The sequence below is a fragment of the Panthera onca genome, chromosome F2, assembly GCF_046562875.1.
Source record: "Panthera onca isolate mPanOnc1 chromosome F2, mPanOnc1 haplotype 2, whole genome shotgun sequence".
Lineage (NCBI taxonomy): Eukaryota > Metazoa > Chordata > Mammalia > Carnivora > Felidae > Panthera > Panthera onca.
The window spans coordinates 53,263,595-53,283,643 of record NC_138356.1 but is presented as its reverse complement, the minus strand read 5'-3'; the positions used below and the strand labels follow the sequence as shown (position 1 = coordinate 53,283,643).

Here is a 20,049-nt window from a genome sequence, read left to right as displayed (position 1 = left end):
AATGAAGAATTATATCTGAGGAAGTAACTTTTTGTCTGTGTCGATTCTTTTTTTTTTTCCAACATAGTTGCAGATTTTGGAAAATATGGTAGTAAATAAGAAACAATTTGGAAAGCATCAATAGGTTTGTAAATAAGAGAAGGTCCATGAAATAGACTCCATATGCAGATAAAGCAGTTGAACAGTTTATAGAAAAAAAATCCTGGGATAGGTGGGAAGAATCAGATATTAATGGTCAATTCAAAGAGCAACCTTGGCCCTAATTCCTGGTTTCTGAGTTCCTTTCAGAAGAAGAACAAAACTCCTGTTTCAATATCTTCCTAGAAGAGAAGCTATAAAAATCAAATCAGGGCCGTTGGGAGCCCAGGAGAAGCAGGGAGAGCATCTTGTGGAACTAAAACCTGTATAGATCTGTTACAACTAGCTGTTAATATATCAGATGTTGAGTCATTATAACTACAGGAAAGGTGTGGTATACAGCTCACTTTGTTGTATGGCTGCTAGTTTGAATACTTAGGGCTTCATATTATTTTATATGCAATAAAAATTGTATGTAGGGCAAAGAGGATGTGGCCTCAAAGCTAAAGTCTCAATAGTTGCTGAGTTTTCTGGTCCTTCTCTTCTTTCTTCTGTGGGTTAACCTGATAAAATGAAGTCAGTGTGACCTCCTATATCTTGTTATGTTTATGACTTTGCTTGGTATAGTGATAACTAAAAGTTATATGAGTTTTTCATATTTTAGAAATTATATTAGGTTATAAGATTTTATATCTGAATTTTATACTAGGGCTAGAAACAGTATTTTGTTTCTTTAAAATTACTCTTTTTATCATTAGATATAGTAAAGTTTATAAGGTTCATACATCAATTTTCCAGATGCTATTTCAACATTTACTTAGTATCATCCCACCTCGTCCATCCAGTAGGATATTTCTGTTTAAAAATAACCATAAATGTAAGTAATATTACATAGGTGAGCATCCAATATAATTTATAGAATCTTCAAAAGAGATGTAATTATAAGTAACAATTACATTATCCTGAAGTTAGTGTATGGCCTTTGTACCCATTTTTTTTCTTGTTTAAAACCTTCAGATACAATTTACTTATAAATTATGCACATTACTTGTAAAAATGTACAGCTGGATAGGTTTTACGACTATATACGTTGCCCATCACCTCCTGTAGTGGGTTAAATAGGGTCCGCACCCCCAACCCCTGCCCTCATTCATGTCCACCTGGAGACTCAGAATATGACCTTATTTGAAAATAGGGGCTTTGCAAATACATTTAAGTATGCAGATCATACTAGATTAAGGTGGTCCCTAAATCCAATGACAGGGTCTCTGTTAGCGACAGGACACACAGAGGTACATAGAGAAGAAGACTATGTGCCAATGGAGTCAGATTGGAGATCTGCCACCAGTCAAGGAAAATCTGGGGCCACCAGAAGAGAGAAGGATTCTTCCCTATGGTCTTCAGAGGAAGCATGGCTCTATGGACACCTTGATTTCAGACTTCTAGCCTACAGAACTGAGAGAATGAATTCCTGGTGCTGAAGTCACTACATTGTGGAATTTGTTAAGGCAGGCTTAGGAAACAAACATACCTGCCAAAAATTCCGGTATACCCCTTTCCAGTCAGTCTTAAACCCTCAAAGGCATTTAATGTTCTGTGTCCCCATAGATTAGTTTCACGTGTCCTTGACATCAATATAAATAGTTATATGGAGTATACCTTTTTCTTTTTTTAATCTGACTTTCTTTGTTCAACATAATATATAGAAGTTTCATTCCTGTTCATGAAAGTGTCAGTAGTTTTTTTCATCATTAAAATACACTACAATTTATCCATTCTTTTGGTCACAGACATGTGGATTGTTACCTCCTACTTATATTTTATACATTTAGGACATCTGTAGTTGTCACTGGTTTAGAAGTTCTACATTACTGTTTTTGAGGTTGCTACCTAGAGTTTTAGCAAATACATTTAACTTGACAAAGTTTAATTCGTGTTGGTCTTCTTCACTCAAAATATAGAAACTTGAAATGCTTTTTGTTTTCCCTCCTCAACTCTTCCACATTATTGCTGTTAAATATAAGATATGTATTATTTTTAAACCTTGGAAATTAATCATTACTTTTTAAAAACTGGAACTTTTAATAGATACACCAACATTTCTCAATTGATTTGATCACTATTGCTTATATTACATTCTACTTCCTTCTGGGTTCCATTTCATTTTTCCAATACATACAGTTTATTCTTTTGGTGAGTGGTTAATAAGTTTCTTGCCTTTAATTTGGCTGAATGGATCTTTATTTTGGCCTCATTCTTAAACTATCATTTAATTGCTTGTAGAATTATAGTTTGATAATTTTCTCTTAGCATGCTGAAGAAAATATTTCACTATCTAACACTTATTATTTCTGATGAGATTTCTGCTAGAGGCCAAAATTGTATTCCTTTGTATGTACAATAAAACCTTGGATTGCAAGTAACTTACTCTGCAAGTGTTCAGCAAGACAAGCAAACATTTCTAACAAATTTTAACTTGATAAATAAATGAGCGATGTCTTGCAATACAAGTAGTATATGATGCCGAACGTCACATGAGCACAACTGAGCCAATGGTTCTTGCAATTTGCTTTGATATACAAGTGCTTTGGATTACAAGCATGTTCCAGAATGAGTTATGCTCGCAAACCAAGGTTTTACTGTTTCTCTCTGGTTTGACTTCATTCTTTAGTATGAATATGCTGTGTTCAGATGCAGACTTATTTTTACTGATCTCCTCAGTTCTACGAAGCTTTCATCTAAGAATCCATCTCTTTCTTTAAATCTGGAAACTGGTCAGCCATGATCTCTTTGGATATTACGTCTTACTCATATTCTCTATTTTTTGATAGTACAACACCTAATAATCATGTATTAAAACTTTTTCTTTTTACATGCTTCGTACCTTTTTCACATTTTCATCTTTTTTGGTGCTACAGTTATTTAAACATGTTTTCTAGTTAAATACCTTTTTTTTCCCCTAACGTACCATTCAACTTGTCTATAGAATTTTTTTTCAGTTTTAAAATTTTCATTTCTTTCTAACTTGCACGGTCACTATATGATACTGTTTCTTCCCATGTGATTTCTAGTTCTTGTTTTATCTCTTCAAATATTCTGAAGATAATCATTTTAGACTTTCAGATGGTTCTATTACATATGACTGGTTAGGTGTGAAGTCTGTCTTTCTGAGATTGATGACTCTTCCCCATGGAGGTTTGCTTGTACGTGTGATTGGTTCATTTTTTTGTTTGTTTGTTTAACATTTGTTCATTTTTGAAAGGCAGAGACAGAGTGCAAATGGGGGAGGGGCAGAGGGGGAGGGAGACACAGAAACAGAAGCAGGCTCCAGGCTCCGAGCTATCAGCACAGAGCCCGATGCGATGCGGGGCTGGAACTCACAGACCATGAAATCATGACCTGAGGTGAAGTCGGCCACTTAACCAACTGAGCACCCAGGCCCCCGGTGATTGGTTCATTTTGATGTGAAGGTTGTTTTCCATGCAAGTTCCAGGCCTCAGGATTGTAGAAAACTTTATAAGGTAGTTTGATATTTGTTACTTTGTGGGTTTTCCTGGATTGACATTTTTATGTTAGCCTCTTGATTTAGTTATTTGACACCGGATTGATAGTTTGAACTTGTATCCCATACTTGGATATATTGTGGATTTGGGGGTTCTTGTGCCTCATAGGCTATGTTTTCTCTCTATTGTGCTCACCCACTCTATTCCCCTAATCTGGGGTTGAAATCTTCTCTGGAAAATTAGGGCAGGGGCTTCTAGTACTGGTTTCATGTGCAAACAGCCCTCACAACTCCAGTCTACATAAGGAGACCCAAGTGTCTGGTCTTCATGTGCATATTTCTTGGCCTTGATTCAAGACCCTGACATAAGGTCTGCTTCTGTCTGGTCTAACATCTCCACAGGCCATGGTAGACCTTCAGCCCTACCTCTGAGTTTCCTCTTTGTTTCTAAGTTTGGTTGTGTATTAACCGTTTGTTTTTTTTTTTTTTTTTTTTTCAGGTTGGGAGTGGATATTTTGTTCCACATTTCTATGTGATTAGAGTAGGACCAGAGACCCTTGTCTCTTCAGCATGTTGTATTGACCAGAGGTCTGATCATACTTCTATTTGAATGTGTGTTTTGTGTTTTCTCTTACAGCTAGTTATGTATCAAATCCCATTTGCAAGGGCTGTTTGTCTTGTTCAAAGGACAACGGGTGCAGCCGATGTCAACAGAAGTTGTTCTTCTTTCTTCGAAGAGAAGGCATGCGCCAGTATGGAGAATGCCTGCATTCCTGTCCATCTGGTTACTATGGACACCGAGCCCCAGATATGAACAGATGTGCAAGTGAGCAGTTGACTTTTGTCTACTATTTACTGTTTATGAAACTTGGGGGGAGCGAAATTGAAAATTTTGGCTAAAAACAAGTATAATTTTAATATGCTACAGAAATAGTGCAATCTTTAACTTAAAATTCAGTGGGGGTAGGATAAGAATATTTTTATCTTTTGTCTAGAAGTACATTGCATACACACTTTTTATTTTTAGGTTATTTAAGTATTTTTTGTATAACAAGCATCTCCAACATAAGCTTGTTAAGAAGATCTGTATAAGGCATACTTAGCGCAACAACAAAATCCCCAAGGAATTTAAATGTCTTTATACTGGGAACATTGTCTCCACTTTACTACAGTGTCTATGGCTTCTTTTAGCCTCTTTTTTTTTTTTTAATTTTTTTTTTTTAACGTTTATTTATTTTTGAGACAGAGAGAGACAGAGCATGAACGGGGGAGGGTCAGAGAGAGAGGGAGACACAGAATCTGAAACAGTCTCCGGGCTCCGAGCAGTCAGCACAGAGCCCGACGTGGGGCTCGAACTCACGGGCCGCGAGATCGTGACCTGAGCCGAAGTCGGACGCTTAACGGACTGAGCCACCCAGGCGCCCCTTTTGCCTCTTTTTTTTATCTGAGTTTGTAATCCATAGTTTAATCTATAATACATTATATTAAAGAGTTCTGTAAAGCACCATTACTAATAAAAGATTTAACTAAAATATTTAGTTCATTTTAGAATATTCTGAGTTCTAAGTTTAACAATTAGAAAAAGTATTAAGGAATGGCATTCTGTACATAGTCATACAGGAATGATTTTTATCTTTTAATCCAAAAATCACTTATAAAATGATTCTCAACTTCTAAGTGAATAGTAGTAATTGGAATTAAAAAAAAAAATGAATGACATACCAAAAGAACATCCCTTTCTTTAAGGAGCTTAAATGTTAGGGCATAGAGAGGATAAGGAAAAAAAACAAAACAAAACATGGAGCGAAATGACAAAATGACAAAAGGGTAAAAGTTTAATTTTAATTCAGTACACTAAGCTATATCAGCAAGCAGTATGTTAAGGGAGTAATTTAATTACCTCCCATTAATACTGTATACATGGCTATTAAATCAGCCAAGGCCTTTAGATTAGAGGAGAGTTTGAATTGAATCATCCAAGGACAATATTATTTTGGAAGAAGGCAGAACTAATGGTGGGAGGTTAAATAGATTTTAGAAAGAAGGAGACACACATGTGTAAAAATAATGTGCTTGGAGAACAATAAGTCCCATCTGGGATGTGGTTGGTATTTTGGCAAGGCCATTTAATCTACATTGCTGAACATTTAGTATCCTCAGTCCCTACCCATGAAATGGTCTTTGTGCCCTCAAGTCACTGTGACAAGTAAAAATGTACCCAGACATTTTTGAACACCTCCTGGATGATTAGTCCAATCTATAATACATTATCTCTGGATAAGAACCATTGAGTTGGATGGGCTTAGTAGGAGATGTGGTTGGAACTGAGAATGGAAAGGGACAGAGGTTGGAGTGCAAGGATAAAGGACTTGAATGCTGTGCCAAGGAGTCTGGATATTACCTACAGGTTTCAAGCAGGAGAGGACTGAAGAAGTTGCTTTGTTCAGGATAGTTTTAGTGTCAGTGGGGGCAATGAATTGGAGAAGGACAGAAAGTAGAGGAAGGCTACTGTAACAGTTACAGTTGAGAAATCACATTCTGATGAAAGGTCTGTGGGTAATGAATTCCAGAGATTTTAAAAAATAGAATCAAGGAGACATAGAAACTAATTTCAGAGAGTGAAAAGAGAATCAAATTTGGTCCTAAGTTTTCTAGGTGGAATAGTAGTTTCTCTCTGGAATTCTCTCTGGAATAATTTTCCATTAACAGAGATAGAAATACATAGGCTCAGTGAAAATTCGCATCTGCTTCTATTTCATGGAATTGTTTGGATTAACAATTACAGAGACAGAACTCCCAACCTCTGACAACAGACTGTCTAATTTTTCAAGTATGTACCTTTCCTTAATTTTTTGATTTGGGGGCTATCTAGTAATTTGTCTGCCATAGTTTTTTTTAACTTCCATGGAATGATAGGTTTACCTTAAAAGGGAGTCCTAGTCAGATTGCGTTAGACCACCTGGTGGGAGGGGGCAGGATTTGCGTTCCTGAATATTTGGTGCATTTTTCATTCCATACCATCAGTGCACAAGGAAGATGAGGTAAGAGTGTAGATGGCTCCAGGCAGTTATTCCAAGTTCTAGGCCTAGCACTTATGGAGTCTGCGTATGGACAGTACCCTGACAATGTAATGTGTTACTCAACCCTAGGACATTGGCAAGTCCGAGGGGCTGCTAATAATAACTATGCAGGGACACTGTTGTAAACCAGGACTGTCCCAGGCAAACCTGTATGGATAGCCACCTCAGCAATACTTTATAGTGTATCAACAGATATATCTTCAAACACATTTTGGCTAAGTTTATCCCTTTTCTCAGAAAGGAGAGCAGTGACTGTAAATCAGCCTTGGAAAGAGAATTTCCATGTGAGAATGGGTTTGCTGTGGTTATACTTATTATAACTGAATGTAATCGATGTTGCAGTTTACTGACTTAGAGGAAATCATTACTTATCTGGTACAAGCTGGAAGGGCTTATGAGTAAGATTCCTGTGAATCAAAGTGAAAGTGGAAAATTATTTCTTAATTCTCACTATGTGACTTTGGATGGCCATGATTCTTTCATACCAATTATTTGATTTTTCCCCCATACTTTGCATATATTCCATTGTTGTTTGTATTGTATTCAGAGGATGAGACAGAGTTAAATTGGAAAAGCTGTTACAGACTTAGAATTTGAAATCATACCCACTTTTTATTAAGCAATTATTGCTCTACAGTAGAGAAAAAAAATTATACTTCAAGCAACAGTAGCTTTAAATTTTTTTTTAATGTTTATTTATTTTTGAGAGAGAGCGAGCGAGCAAGAAAGAGCATGCATGAGTGAGCAGGGGAGGGGCAGAGAGAGAGGAAGACACAGGATCTCAAGCAGGCTCCAGGCTCTGAGCTGTCAGCACAGAGCCCGACGAGGGGCTCAAACCCACGAACCACAAGATCATGACCTGAGCTAAAGTCAGACACTTAACAGAATGAGCCACCCAGGCACATTAGCTTTTTAAAAACATTCTTTTTCAGAGAGTGAGAGAACAAGCAAGGGAGAGGGGCAGAGGGGAAGAGAGAGGAGAGAATCCCAAGCAGGCTCCATGCTTAGTATGCAGCTGGATGTTGGGCTCAATTTCATGACCCTGCCAGGACAATGACCTGAGCCCAAATCAAGAGGTGGACACTCAACTGAGTGAGCCACCCAGGTGCCCCAAGCACAGTAGCTTTATAAAACTTCCTAGCACATCTGTTTTAAGATTTTAATTGCAAAGCAGTATCTTCAGAAGGAAGATTTGCTTTATGAAATGTTGGCTGGGTGTGGCCTCTTGGTACATACAGTATGGAGCTTATAAAGCCAGACATGCTTTTAAAAACCAATTCAGTATCCATTTGAAGCATATTATGAAAAATATATACACTCAAGGACACTAAGAGCTGCCATTGTCTCTGATGGTGTTAGGTGATATTTCTCTCATTACTTTTTTCTCATTTATTGAAAAACTCATTTACATGAAAAAACCTTATTCCTTAGATAGTTACAAATATTCTTTGTAGAAAGCTTAGAAAGCACATAGGCCTTAAAAAAACAGCAAAAGCAAAAATTAAAAAAAACACTCAAAGATAAAAAAAGTTAACATTTGGCTTTTACCCTCAACTTTTGTTTCTATGTATATTTATGTCTTTCTCCCTTTACAAGTGTACCCCTGTTCTATTTTGTAACTTGTTTCAACTTAATGGATTTTGAACATTATGTTAATGTCATTAAATATGGCTGCATATATCCTACTGAGTGGATATATCCTAATATATTTAATCACCTATTAAGAATTTGATTTTAGTTTTTCAATAATATGAAGAATATTCTTATATAGTCTCTCATATACACACTTTAGTTTTATACATTTATCTGATTTACATAAGATAAACTTTTAAACATAAAAACATGTTTTCAGCTTTAAGATTAACATGGAACAATATCACATATTTAAAGACTTTTGATATATATTGCCAAATGGCCTTCTAGAAAAGTTGCACCAGTCCACATCTTAACTAATAGCAGACATTTGCCCTTGCGTCTAACAATAAGTGCTATTTACAAAAAGTACAAAAAAATGCATTTTTTGGTTTAATATTTTCTTTGGTAAGGTGAAGTTCATTTGTTTTTTACCTGAATATTGGCATTATATGACATTTACCAGAATCTCTGGCTTTTTTTCTTCTGTTTGCAAAACTTTCTTGTTCTTAGTGATTAAAAAACTTTAAATGAAATATCACAAGAAATTTATGTTCAAGATTATGAATGGAGAGTTCAACGGATTATCACAAAAAGGGCAACTTGTGCAACTGCAGTACAGGTCAAGAGGAATGTTAGCGCCCCAAGAATGCTTATGAGGTCTTTTAACAATCACTCCTATCTCTTCTGCCTCCACAAAACTACCATCCTGACTTGTAACCAAAATACATATAAAAGATTCTCATGATCCTTTATAAAGATCTATAAATTGGAAACAACCCAAATGTCCAAGCAACACAACATTGAAAAAATGCATAACATATTAAAAAAGAAAATATATAAAAGAAATGAATGAACTACCTCAACATGCAGCAACATAGAGAAATCTCACAATGTAATGTTGAATGAAGGAAGTCATAAAATGATACATTGACATACATTGTGAAAATAGTTAAAACTAATCTGTGGTACTAGAAGTCAGGATTGTGGTTCTTCTATGCGTTTATTGAACACTTCCTTTGTGCTGGATTTTGTACCGGTTACCTATCGATACGGTAATGAGTCATAATTAGTTGGTGCCCTTGAGTTGCTTATGGTATAGTGTAGTGGTTCTCTACCATGGGTAACTTCTCCCCTTAGGGGACATGCAGTAATGTTTGCAGATATTTTTGGTTATTACAGTTGAAGGGATGCTGGTGGATAGACTATAGATACTGCAAAACATTAGACAAAGGCATAGGACAGCCCCCTGCAACAAAGAACCATGCGGCCCAAAACATCAGTAGCATTGAGGCTGAGAAACCCTATTCCGGTGGAGCAGGCAGACAAGTAATCAATTAGTTCAGGGTGGGGGTGTGATAAAGGGTGCTAATTTGCTTCTGTTTGCTACCAATTACTCTGTTAGATACATATTTTCTCATTTTTCAAAGAAGCGTGCAGAGGATGTCATACTATTTTTATTTTCTGTATGAAGTTTCCTAAACTGAGTGAAACGCACTTTCCGAAGGTTGGGTGGATTTCATCAATGGGGGAGATGACCCTTATAGAGACTATAGGCATTTTCAGAATTGTTAGGATTAAGCATTCTAGGTAAGAAAAAAAGAAAGGAAAAGCACACTTGAAGGTGTGGAGACACACAGAAAATCATCCACTGTTAAGCAAAAAGGAAGGTGATTGAGTCCAGTTCCACTGCATAACCAGAAATGATAGTTAAGGTGGCGGGGACTGAGTTTGACAGACCTTTTGTGCTAAAGTTAGTCGGTTTAAGCACCTTCCTGAAGCCACAAGTAGTCAGTGACGGATTTTAAGTAGGGGAATAAGAAGAGGAAATATTTTTCTTTTGGCAGAATGAAATGTGAGTTAAAGGGAAGTCAGCAATGAAGGTGGCAAGGGCAATAATCTAGGTTAAAAAAATGAAATGAGAATAGATATTTCCTTCTCAGACCTTCCCTGACTAATCTGTCTAAAATGTTAACTTTCCTTCCCAATGTTTCCTTTCTTCATTTTTTATCTCTCCCCCCTTTCCTCATTCTTTCACTCCCTCCTTTCCTCCCTTCTTTCCTCCGCACTATGGGTAGCTAACATACTCAAGGTTTTGCCTGTTTTATTCACTTCTCCCAATAGAATGTAAGCTCCAAGAGGGGAAGGGATTTAAGACTGTTTGGCTTGAGTACAGGCTTACGATCTGCAGAACAGTGTTGACACACTGGGTGGCTCAACACATTTATTCAATGAATAAATGAAGGTAATCGTAGTGGAAATGGGAATGAGAGAGATATTGAGGGATAATCAACAGGACTTGATAATGAATGGGATGTTGACTAAAGGTGAAGGGAGACTGAGATTACTCTTATGATTTTGGCTTGGAAGTTGGGTAGTGAATTTATGAAGGTACGGAATAAGAGAAGGTACATATGTGCTGGCAAGAAAGGCCATTATGGTGGAGAATGGGTGTTTTGGGACATGTTGAGTTCAAAGTGGTATGAGATATCCTGGGGAAAGGTACCCCAAGGGCAGTTAGATGTAAGCATTCAAAGCTCTCAAGGGAACTCTAAACTTAGTCTTTGGCAGAAAATACTATGACCTACTCTGCATGCTTCTTTGAAAAATAAAATGAGAAAATATAGATCTAACAGAGATCATGAGTAATCTTTTATATGTGTTTTGGTTACAAGTCAAGATGGTAGTTGAGGGAGAAGAGAGGGGAGTGATTGTTCAAAGACCTCACAAAAGTTCTTGAGGCACTAACATTCCTCTTGACTTGTATTATGGTTGCATATGTTGCCCATTTTGTGATAATCCATTGAACTCTCCATTTATAATCTTGAACACAAAATTGTGGTATTTTTACTTTATGGATGAAATTTCCTAAACTGAGTGAAATACACTTTCTAAAGGTTGGATGGATTTCAGCAATGGGGGAGATATTGTTTAAACAATAGAACTGTTGACCTTTATGGGAGGAGTTTCATTGTTACTACTGGGGCCCTGTCCTCATTGCTCTGGTTTGAGGGAGCACATGGAATCTTAGGCAAGCAGACATGGTGATTGTTGGTTGAAAAGTATCTATTGACAGCAAGATGGCTCTTGAATTAGGAGATTGTGTGTGTGTGTGTGTGTGTGTGTGTGTGTGTGTGTGTGTGGTGGAAGGAGACTTGAATGGGAAAGAGCCATATGAGGTGGAGAAATAGGGGAATGATTGAAGAAACAAGGTCACTGAGGAGACAGAAGAACATAGGATCCAAGACCTAAGTGGGAAAACTAGCCTTAGATGAAAGGCTTGTCTAATCAGAAATCTATAAAGTATCTATATCCTATCAGTCAAGCATTTGTTTTATTCATTTACAAGTAAGGGGATCAGAAATATGCTGAAGTGGCAGGAAAAGGATTAACTTTTTATGTATAAGAAAATACATATACATTTGTTGCCAGAGGCAGTGTATTTTCAAAAATAATTTGTAAACAAAAAATTACAGAAATGAGATCTGCATCTAGAGAATTTGCTACTTTTGTTTTTAGCTCCTTCTTCTGTATTTGATGATTCTGCCCTTCTCTTTGGCACTTTGTAAAAATGTGTTTTAGGCTAAGAGAATGTTAGCATTATGTTTTTGAAATGACATAGGTTTAAAAATGAGTAATTTAGAACATACAAGAAAATTCGCAGTTAAATGTAACCATCCCTTAATTTGTGAACTGCAAGACCAATGTTGAAGGGTTTTTAAAGAATTACTGCATGTCAAATTTGAGTACTTTTAAAAATACCTGCCATTCTTGAATCATGAAGTTTAATGATGCATTTGGAAAAAGGGTGGGGCACCTGGGTGGCTGAGTCGATTAAGCCTCAGGCTTCATTCAGGTCATGATCTCTTGGTTTGTGGGTTCAAGCCTTGAGTCAGGCTCTGTGCTGACAGCTCAGAGCCTGGAGCCTGCTTCTGATTCTGTGTCTCCCTCTCTCTGCCTCACCCTCACTTACACTCTGTCTCTCAAAAATGAATAAACATTAATTTTTTTTAAAGGAAAAGGGCCTAGGTATTTAAAATGAACAGAAGTGTTTAAAATGTTTTTAATCAAATCTGAATAACTATGAACTATAAGTGAGCAGGATGCATATATTGACTCTGAGAACCATAAAGTCCATATGATGTGTGTTTAAATATCTGTAAAGAAGCAGATCTCTGACAAATATGTTACTGTGATCTCAGTGTCTGGGGGATTATATGAGAAGTAAAATAAAACTAAAAATTAAGAATGTCTTTATTTAGAAGATGCCTATGGATGGACTAAGGACCCAACTGGGTTGCTTGTGAAATTGATACAAATTAGACAGTGGTATTGTGTAATCACTATTACCCAAAATGCTGCAAAAGCACAATAGACAAATAGGGTAGATGTATCACAGAATCAGAAGAGGTCAGAGAAGGGACATGTTAGCAGTAAGGTGAGAATAGTCATTGGAAGACTGTGGAAACAGTGGAACTTAGCTTTATTTTCTTCTGCCTTCGCCATCTAGCCTGGGTGGCAAGGTAGTGAAGAGCTAGGGGGCATTTTGTGTTTAACGCCTGTTAAAACACTGGTTGCTTTCCTCCATGTGCTGAGTTTCTTATTGGGTAGATCTGAAATGGTGCCTAAGAATTTATATTGTCAACAAATACCCAGGTGATGCTGACTTGGCCGGGTCAGAAACTAGCCTTTGAAAATTGCTGCAATGTAATAATTATGTTGTCTCCATCCATCACTGATTATGGAATAGGCCACTTTGTATTTAGTAAAAGACCAGTTTTAGTACCACCTAAGCATAATGAGGATATTTTGAGGAAATGTGTGTCCTTCTCCACATCAATCATTAATTATCAATATCATAATCAGTAATAATGTATCTGTTCGTGGACTCTACTAAGCTGATCACAATGAAATAGAATACACTGGCTTTCAGCCAGGCTTCTAATGCTCTTGAATCCTTCCTTCTCAGGCTCCTGTCTTTGCCTTCCCCACTTTCTCATGACTTGCTCTTCCTTCTTCTGAGATTTCCATTACTTTATGTATTCTGGCATGTTGAGTGTTCTAATTAATAATTATGTCTGGTATCTTAGAGTCTAATTTATTCTTTTGATTTTGTTGATACAGGTACTGCAAAAGATTCTGATTGAAATATAGCTTCCATATGAATTGAAGCTTTTTAAAAATGTTTATTTTTGAGAGAGTAAAAGAGAGGGAGTAGAATCCCAAGCAGGATCCACACTATCAGCATGGAGCCCAATGTGGGGCTCGAACTCATGAATTCTGAGATCATGACTTGAGTCAAAAATCAAGAGTCTGTCATATAACTTACTGAGCCACCCTGGCACTCCATGAATTGAAGAATTGTAAACAATTGTTTGGGTCATATTATGAAAGGAAGAAACAGGGGAGGGTTTATGGGCAGAAGAAGAGGGATCATGGTGACTACTTAGACCGAGAGGACCCTTCTGATCGCTCTGTCCACAGCTGGCTCCTGAGCTACATGTCAGTCAGGTGTCCTAACTTACTCTTTGATGATAGGTGAAGTTCATATTGAGTCCCAGTGTCCTCATCTTTAAAAATTAGGGGAGGCTAGGAGGTCATTGCTCTAATATTCTGTGATTCTATAACTGCCTCCAGAAGTTACTGCTTTTTGCTATTCTAGTCAGCCCCTCTCCTCAAAATTCTGGTGGGAATGGCTATTCTAACACTCCCCTCAACAACCCTGTGATGTAGGTAAGTGTTTACATTTTACCATTGAAGCTCAAAGAGGTTCAGAAACCTACCCAAGGACACGCTTATGAAGCAGAGCTAAGAATGAGATCTAAGATTCTCTCTGATTGTTTTATTTATTTTTTATTTTTATTTTATTTTTTAATTTTACATCCAAGTTAGCATATAGTGGTTGGAACTAGAAGGTATTATGCTAAGTGAAATTAGTCAGAGAAAGACAAATATCAAAGGATTCTCTCTGATTCTAATGCCTGTTTCTTTTTTCTTTTTAAACCAGTTTTACTGAGATATACAATTGACATATAGCACTGTGTATGTTTAAGGTGTACAGCAAAATTTTACTTATGTATCTTGTGAAATGATTACCACAATAAGTTAACATCCGTCATCTCATGTAAATACAGAAAATAAAGGAAAAGAAATGAGCTGTGATTAGATCTTTGGTATTTACTCTCTTAACACCTTTCACATATACCAAAAAGCAGTATTAACTGTAGCCATTACCTTGTATGTTTCACCCCTACTACTTATCTAACAACTGGAGGTTTGTACCTTTTGATCACCTTCATTCAGTTCCCCCTCACCCTACCTTCAACCTCTGGTAACGACAGATCTGATGTTTTTTGTTTTTGTTTTTCTCCTATGAGTTGTTTTTTCTTTCTTTTTTCTTTTTTTCTTTTCTTTTTAATTTCACATATAAGTGAGATCATGCAATATTTGCTTTTCCCTGTCTGATTTATTTCACTTAGCCATGTTTCTTTACTCCATGCTGCTGCTCTTAGAGAAAATAAAATCACAAAACACATTATTTGTTAAGCTTTAGAATCTCTCTTTTTTGAGCAGGGTTGAGGGTAGGTCATCACTTTTAATTGGCACACTTTGATAAGGCATTCTCTTAAGCTGGTTCCTTTCCCAAAAAAGAACCTTGACCTACAGGCTGCTCTGCAGAAAACATGTTCTCTTGGTTAACAGGTTACTGCCAGCTGGGAAAGTCTGATTAGCTGAAGTGGCTTTTACACCTTTATAAGAGCTGCTACCAGCCAGTTAATAAACTGACCATAACTGGATAAAGTTAAAGAATAGTTCTTTAGGGGAGGGACTGTGAGGATGGCCCTGCTGCCCCCTTATCAGAAGCTAATTGAGAGGTCGTCACCTGCTAGGTCTCTTGATTCTTATACTTTCTTAAGAAATTCCATCCCTGCAGGAGAGCTGGCTAGGTTTTGATGCACCTATGATTGGGATAAAACAAAACATTTGTTAATTGACTTTAGTTTCAGGGGATTGTATCCAAGCTTGGTCTCCCCAGAGCCACAGTTTAATTGCCTGAGGCCAGCCAGTCAAGGGCCTGTCATCTAAAAGGTGCTCGCTACATATGAACTGAATAATTGATATGAATCCTAGGTGACTCAGGGTCTCTGAGAGGAGAGCAGTTTCTGTAACATTAGTTGCTCTTCTGTAAAAGACACCTTGAACTTATTACTAACAATATACACTTATTTAGTACTTTCTTTTTGGCTAAATCTTCTCCACAGTTTATGCATATACCTGACTATTTGAGGCAAGTAAACGGGGAGGGGTGGGGGAAGCCTAGAGAAGTTAAGCAGCTCAGCTCATTCAAAGTCACCCACTGGTGCTTAGCAGAGTTGATAGTGGAATGTGTGTCTGACTAGTGACAACCCATGTTCTTTGTTCAAGCATTCTTGAAATGTTTTTTGGTTTGTTCTAAAGAGGCATTCCTTTATAAGTTCATGGGACATATAAGCTAAAAATTGAAAGTACTTATATATTTAATGAACACATTCCTATTAACTACCTTTAATATTTAAAATCTCGTAAGGGTAAATTCCTAGTAGCACTGCTAGGAATTTACCCAAGGGATACAGGAGTGCTGATGCATAGGGGCACTTGTACCCCAATGTTTATAGCAGCACTCGCAACAATAGCCAAATTATGGAAAGAGCCTAAATGTCCATCAACTGAGGAATGGATAAAGAAATTGTGGTTTATATACACAATGGAATACTACATGGCAATGAGAAAGAATGAAATATGGCCTTTTGTAGCAACGTGGATGGAACTGGAGAGTGTTATGCTAAAGGAAATAAGTCATACAAAGACAGATACCATATGTTTTCACTCGTATGTGGATCCTGAGAAACTTAACAGAAGACCATGGGGGAGGGGAAGGGGGGAAAAAGTTACAGAGAGGGAAGGAGGCAAACCATAAGAGACTCTTAAAAACTGAGAATAAAATGAGGGTTGATGTGGTGGGAGAGAGGGGAAGGTGGGTGATTGGCATTGAGGAGGGCACCTGTTGGGATGAGCACTGGGTGTTGTATGGAAACCAATTTGACAATAAATTTCATATTAAAAAAAATAAAATCTTGTAACGGTAAAGACACTAACTTCTTGATGATCATTAGGAAGCTGGTGGTACAGTGAAGCAACCAGGTAGGCTTCTATTCATCATGTGAAGCCCTTTTCACTGTCTTTATTATTCTTTTAGTATGATGATGAGGATAGATGATGATGAATGTAATTGGGTGATACTTTTCTATGTAATTGGGTGTATTGTGAAATCTCTCCTGTCTCATCATTTTGTAAGTGGAGTTCAAGTAAAGAGAAAGTAGTAGCTTTTAATGTGTTGTGCGAAAGAAAACAAATAGTAACAGCCATTTCAAATAGTGCTTAAAAGGATGTTTTGTTCAATTAATAAGTACTTAAACTGATCAGAATGAGTGTGTGTGTGTGTGTGTGTGTGTGTGTGTGTGTGTGTGTGTGTTCACAGCCCTACAAGGCTTCTGTCAGGCATGTAGAAATTCCCTTAATTAAAAAAAAATTATTGTTATATAGATTTGGAAGAGACCTGGTTAGTTCTCTCACTCTCTCTGCCTCCTGTCTCTCAACCCTCACCAAAAATATGTATATTGAGGTTTCTAAATAAGAACTTCCCCAGAGTTGCACAATTATCCAGTAACAGTGTGACCCCAGTGACTGAGATACTGTCATATTGTTCCTTAAAAAATAAACCATGGAATACAGAAGAAACTACTATGCACAATTACAAACCTGCATATAGAAAAATATCAGGTTCTTTGGCAATTTTTTTTCTGAAATGGTCAGTTTAAGTGTTTTCAATCCCACTAAGGATCAAAGACATTAGATTTTATCTTCTAAAGAGAGAAATCAATTTGTGGTTAAATCACATCTTTATCTTTTTAATATGAATTTATTTATTTATTTATTTAAATATGAAATTTATTGTCAAATTGGTTTTCATACAACAAGTGTTCATCCCAACAAATGGCCTCCTCAATGCCAATCACTCACTTTCCCCTCCCTCCCACCCCCCATCAACCCTCAGTTTATTCTCAGTTTTTAAGAGTCTCTTATGGTTTGGCTCCCTCCCTCTCTAGCTTTTTTTTCCTCTTCCCCTCCCCCATGGTCTGTTAAGTTTCTCAGGATCCACATACGCGTGAAAACATATGGTATCTGTCTTTGTATGACTTATTTCCCTTAGCATAACACTCTCCAGTTCCATCCACGTTGCTACAAAAGGCCATATTTCATTCTTTCTCATTGCCAAGTAGTATTCCATTGTATATATAAACCACAATTTCTTTATCCATTCCTCAGTTGATGGACATTTAGGCTCTTTCCATAATTTGGCTATTGTTGCGAGTGCTGCTATAAACATTGGGTTACAAGTGCCCCTATGCATCAGCACTCCTGTATCCCGTGGGTAAATTCCTAGCAGTGCTATTGCTGGGTCATAGGGTAGGTCTATTTTTAATTTTTTGAGGAAACTCCACACTGTTTTCCAGAGCAGTTGCGCCAGTTTGCATTCCCACCAACAGTGCAAGAGGGTTCCTGTTCCTCCACATTCTCTACAGCATCTATAGTCTCCCAATTTGTTCATTTTAGCCACTCTGACTGGCGTGAGGTGATATCTCAGTGTGGTTTTGATTTATATTTCCCTTAAATCACATCTTTAAAAGAGCACTAGATTAGAAGGAACTCAGCTTTGATTTGAGCTCTAAAAGTAACTAGCTTTGCAAGCTTACACAAGTTACATAGTATGGTCTAGGGCAATAGTCTTCTAGTTCCAATAACTGTCATAAGTCTATGAAAAAAAACCTGAGTAATATTTACTGTTGGCAGTCACCATTTTCATATTGGTCTCTTTGTGACTTTATATATATTTTAAGTCTAGTTTCTGCAAAATCCTATCTCCCTGCAATGCTCATTTCTACTTGGTATACAGTTAAGGAATATGCATACTTCTTGTTTCTTAGACAAAGATTAAAAAAAAAAAAGATCTAAGAGCTTCAACACCATATATAATCAGTTGGTGCCTAATTCGGAAATGGAGCTCTTTATAATGTAAAGTATTTTTATACCAAAATCATGCTATTGCATTAAAATGTACAAGGCAGACTCCGTTTCGGTATTTATTTTAAGCTGATACAAATTTAATGGATTTGTTAGTCATTTGGCAGCTATACCTGTCATCCAGTGTTATGTCAAGCACCTATGCTAGGCCCTGTGATGCAGAATAGAATAAGACATGTTCTGTTTTCTTCATGAGATCTTCATTTGACGGGAGGATTATGATGAATGTAAGAAAAACCATGAGAGTAGAATTGTTGTCTCAGGTACCTGGATGCTGGGAGGGCATGGGGAGTTTAGAGGAAACTTCAGCATTGCCAGGGTAAAGGTACCATGGCAATGAGGCAAGGGAAGTAGAAGGATATGTCCAGACAGAGGGATGTTGGGCTTTAAAATCAAGGGTTTGAACTGAACCTGGAAGTAAAGGGAAGCTGCTGAAGGATTTTAAACTTGAGCTTTGGAAGATCACAGTGGTCTTTCTGTGGCTAAGGCGGAGCCATCTTAGTTTATTTTATTTTATTTATTTTTTTTACATTTACTTATTTTTGAGAGAGAAACAGAGCACACATGGGGAGGGGCAGAAAGAGAAGGAGACAGAATCCAAAGCAAGCTCCAGGCTCTGAGCTGTCAGCACAGAGCCTGACACGGGGCTCCATCCCACAAACCATGAGATCGTGACCTGAGCTGAAGTTGGACGCTCAACCAACTGAACCACCCAGGCACCCCAGAGCCATCTTAGTTTAGGTCATTGTGACCTATAGCCCCGGTGTGGCTAAGCCATCAAGATTTGAAGAAGCAGACCACAGCAGACATGCCATCAACAGCGACAGTAATGGTGATTTCACTTCACACTATGGATGTTTCGTATGCTGGTCCACAGCAGTGATGTTCTAGCACCTTGTGAGCACACCCTGCTTTGATCGTATTACACAACCCTCTAAAGAAAAATCATGGAGCACTCATTCTATTTATTCTGGAAGCCAAATTATATCAAATAGCCTGAGAGCTAGAATACTTATTTTCTTCTCTGTGACTTTGTAGTTTGTAACATGGCTTTGTAATTTTCAGGACTCTTAACAGAAGATTTAAAAAATTTTTAATTTAGGGTCCTAAAACACTTGCTCTGATACGTAACAGAAGAAGTCTTCTTTCTCACACTTACATTTAATTTTCTTAGGAGTTTGTAGTTCTCTTGAATGAGCCTCTCCTTTCAGTTTAGACCCAAGTTTGACAGAATCATTCTGCTTTAAAGGCAGGTGCTACCTTGTGGTCTGTTTTCCTTTGTGCAAACAAAGCTTCTACTTAGCACTTAAGCTTTTAAAGTGTGTTCGCATCCATCCTTTCATTTGCTCCTGGAAATCCTAGGACAGAAGAAGTGTTATCCCCACTTATGGAGCAAGTAAGCAGTTCTGAGGAGTCCACTGGCAAGCCCGAGGGTTTGCAGCCTCTGCATTGCATGGCTGAAACTATCTATTATTGTAATCAAACTGGATAAGCAGAACTAACAAAGCTGCCTTCACAGAGTTGGGCAAATATATCAGCCTGTATATCAGGAGGCATAACTGTAATGCAGGTTTTAACCAAAATGCATTGTTTGGTAAAATTTTTCTCCCTTCTTTCTCTCCAGCTAACACTTCA

General features: G+C 37.4%; 1 protein-coding gene across 1 annotated transcript in view; it reads left to right on the top strand.

Annotated features, from left to right (window-relative positions):
- RSPO2 (R-spondin 2) overlaps positions 1–20,049 on the top strand; it is a 170,103-nt gene that overhangs the window by 80,979 nt on the left and 69,075 nt on the right. Inside the window, exon 3 of the mRNA XM_060611154.3 lies at positions 4,218–4,406. Within this exon, the coding sequence (XP_060467137.1) occupies positions 4,218–4,406 (189 nt within the window). The remainder of the gene's footprint in view (positions 1–4,217; positions 4,407–20,049) is intronic.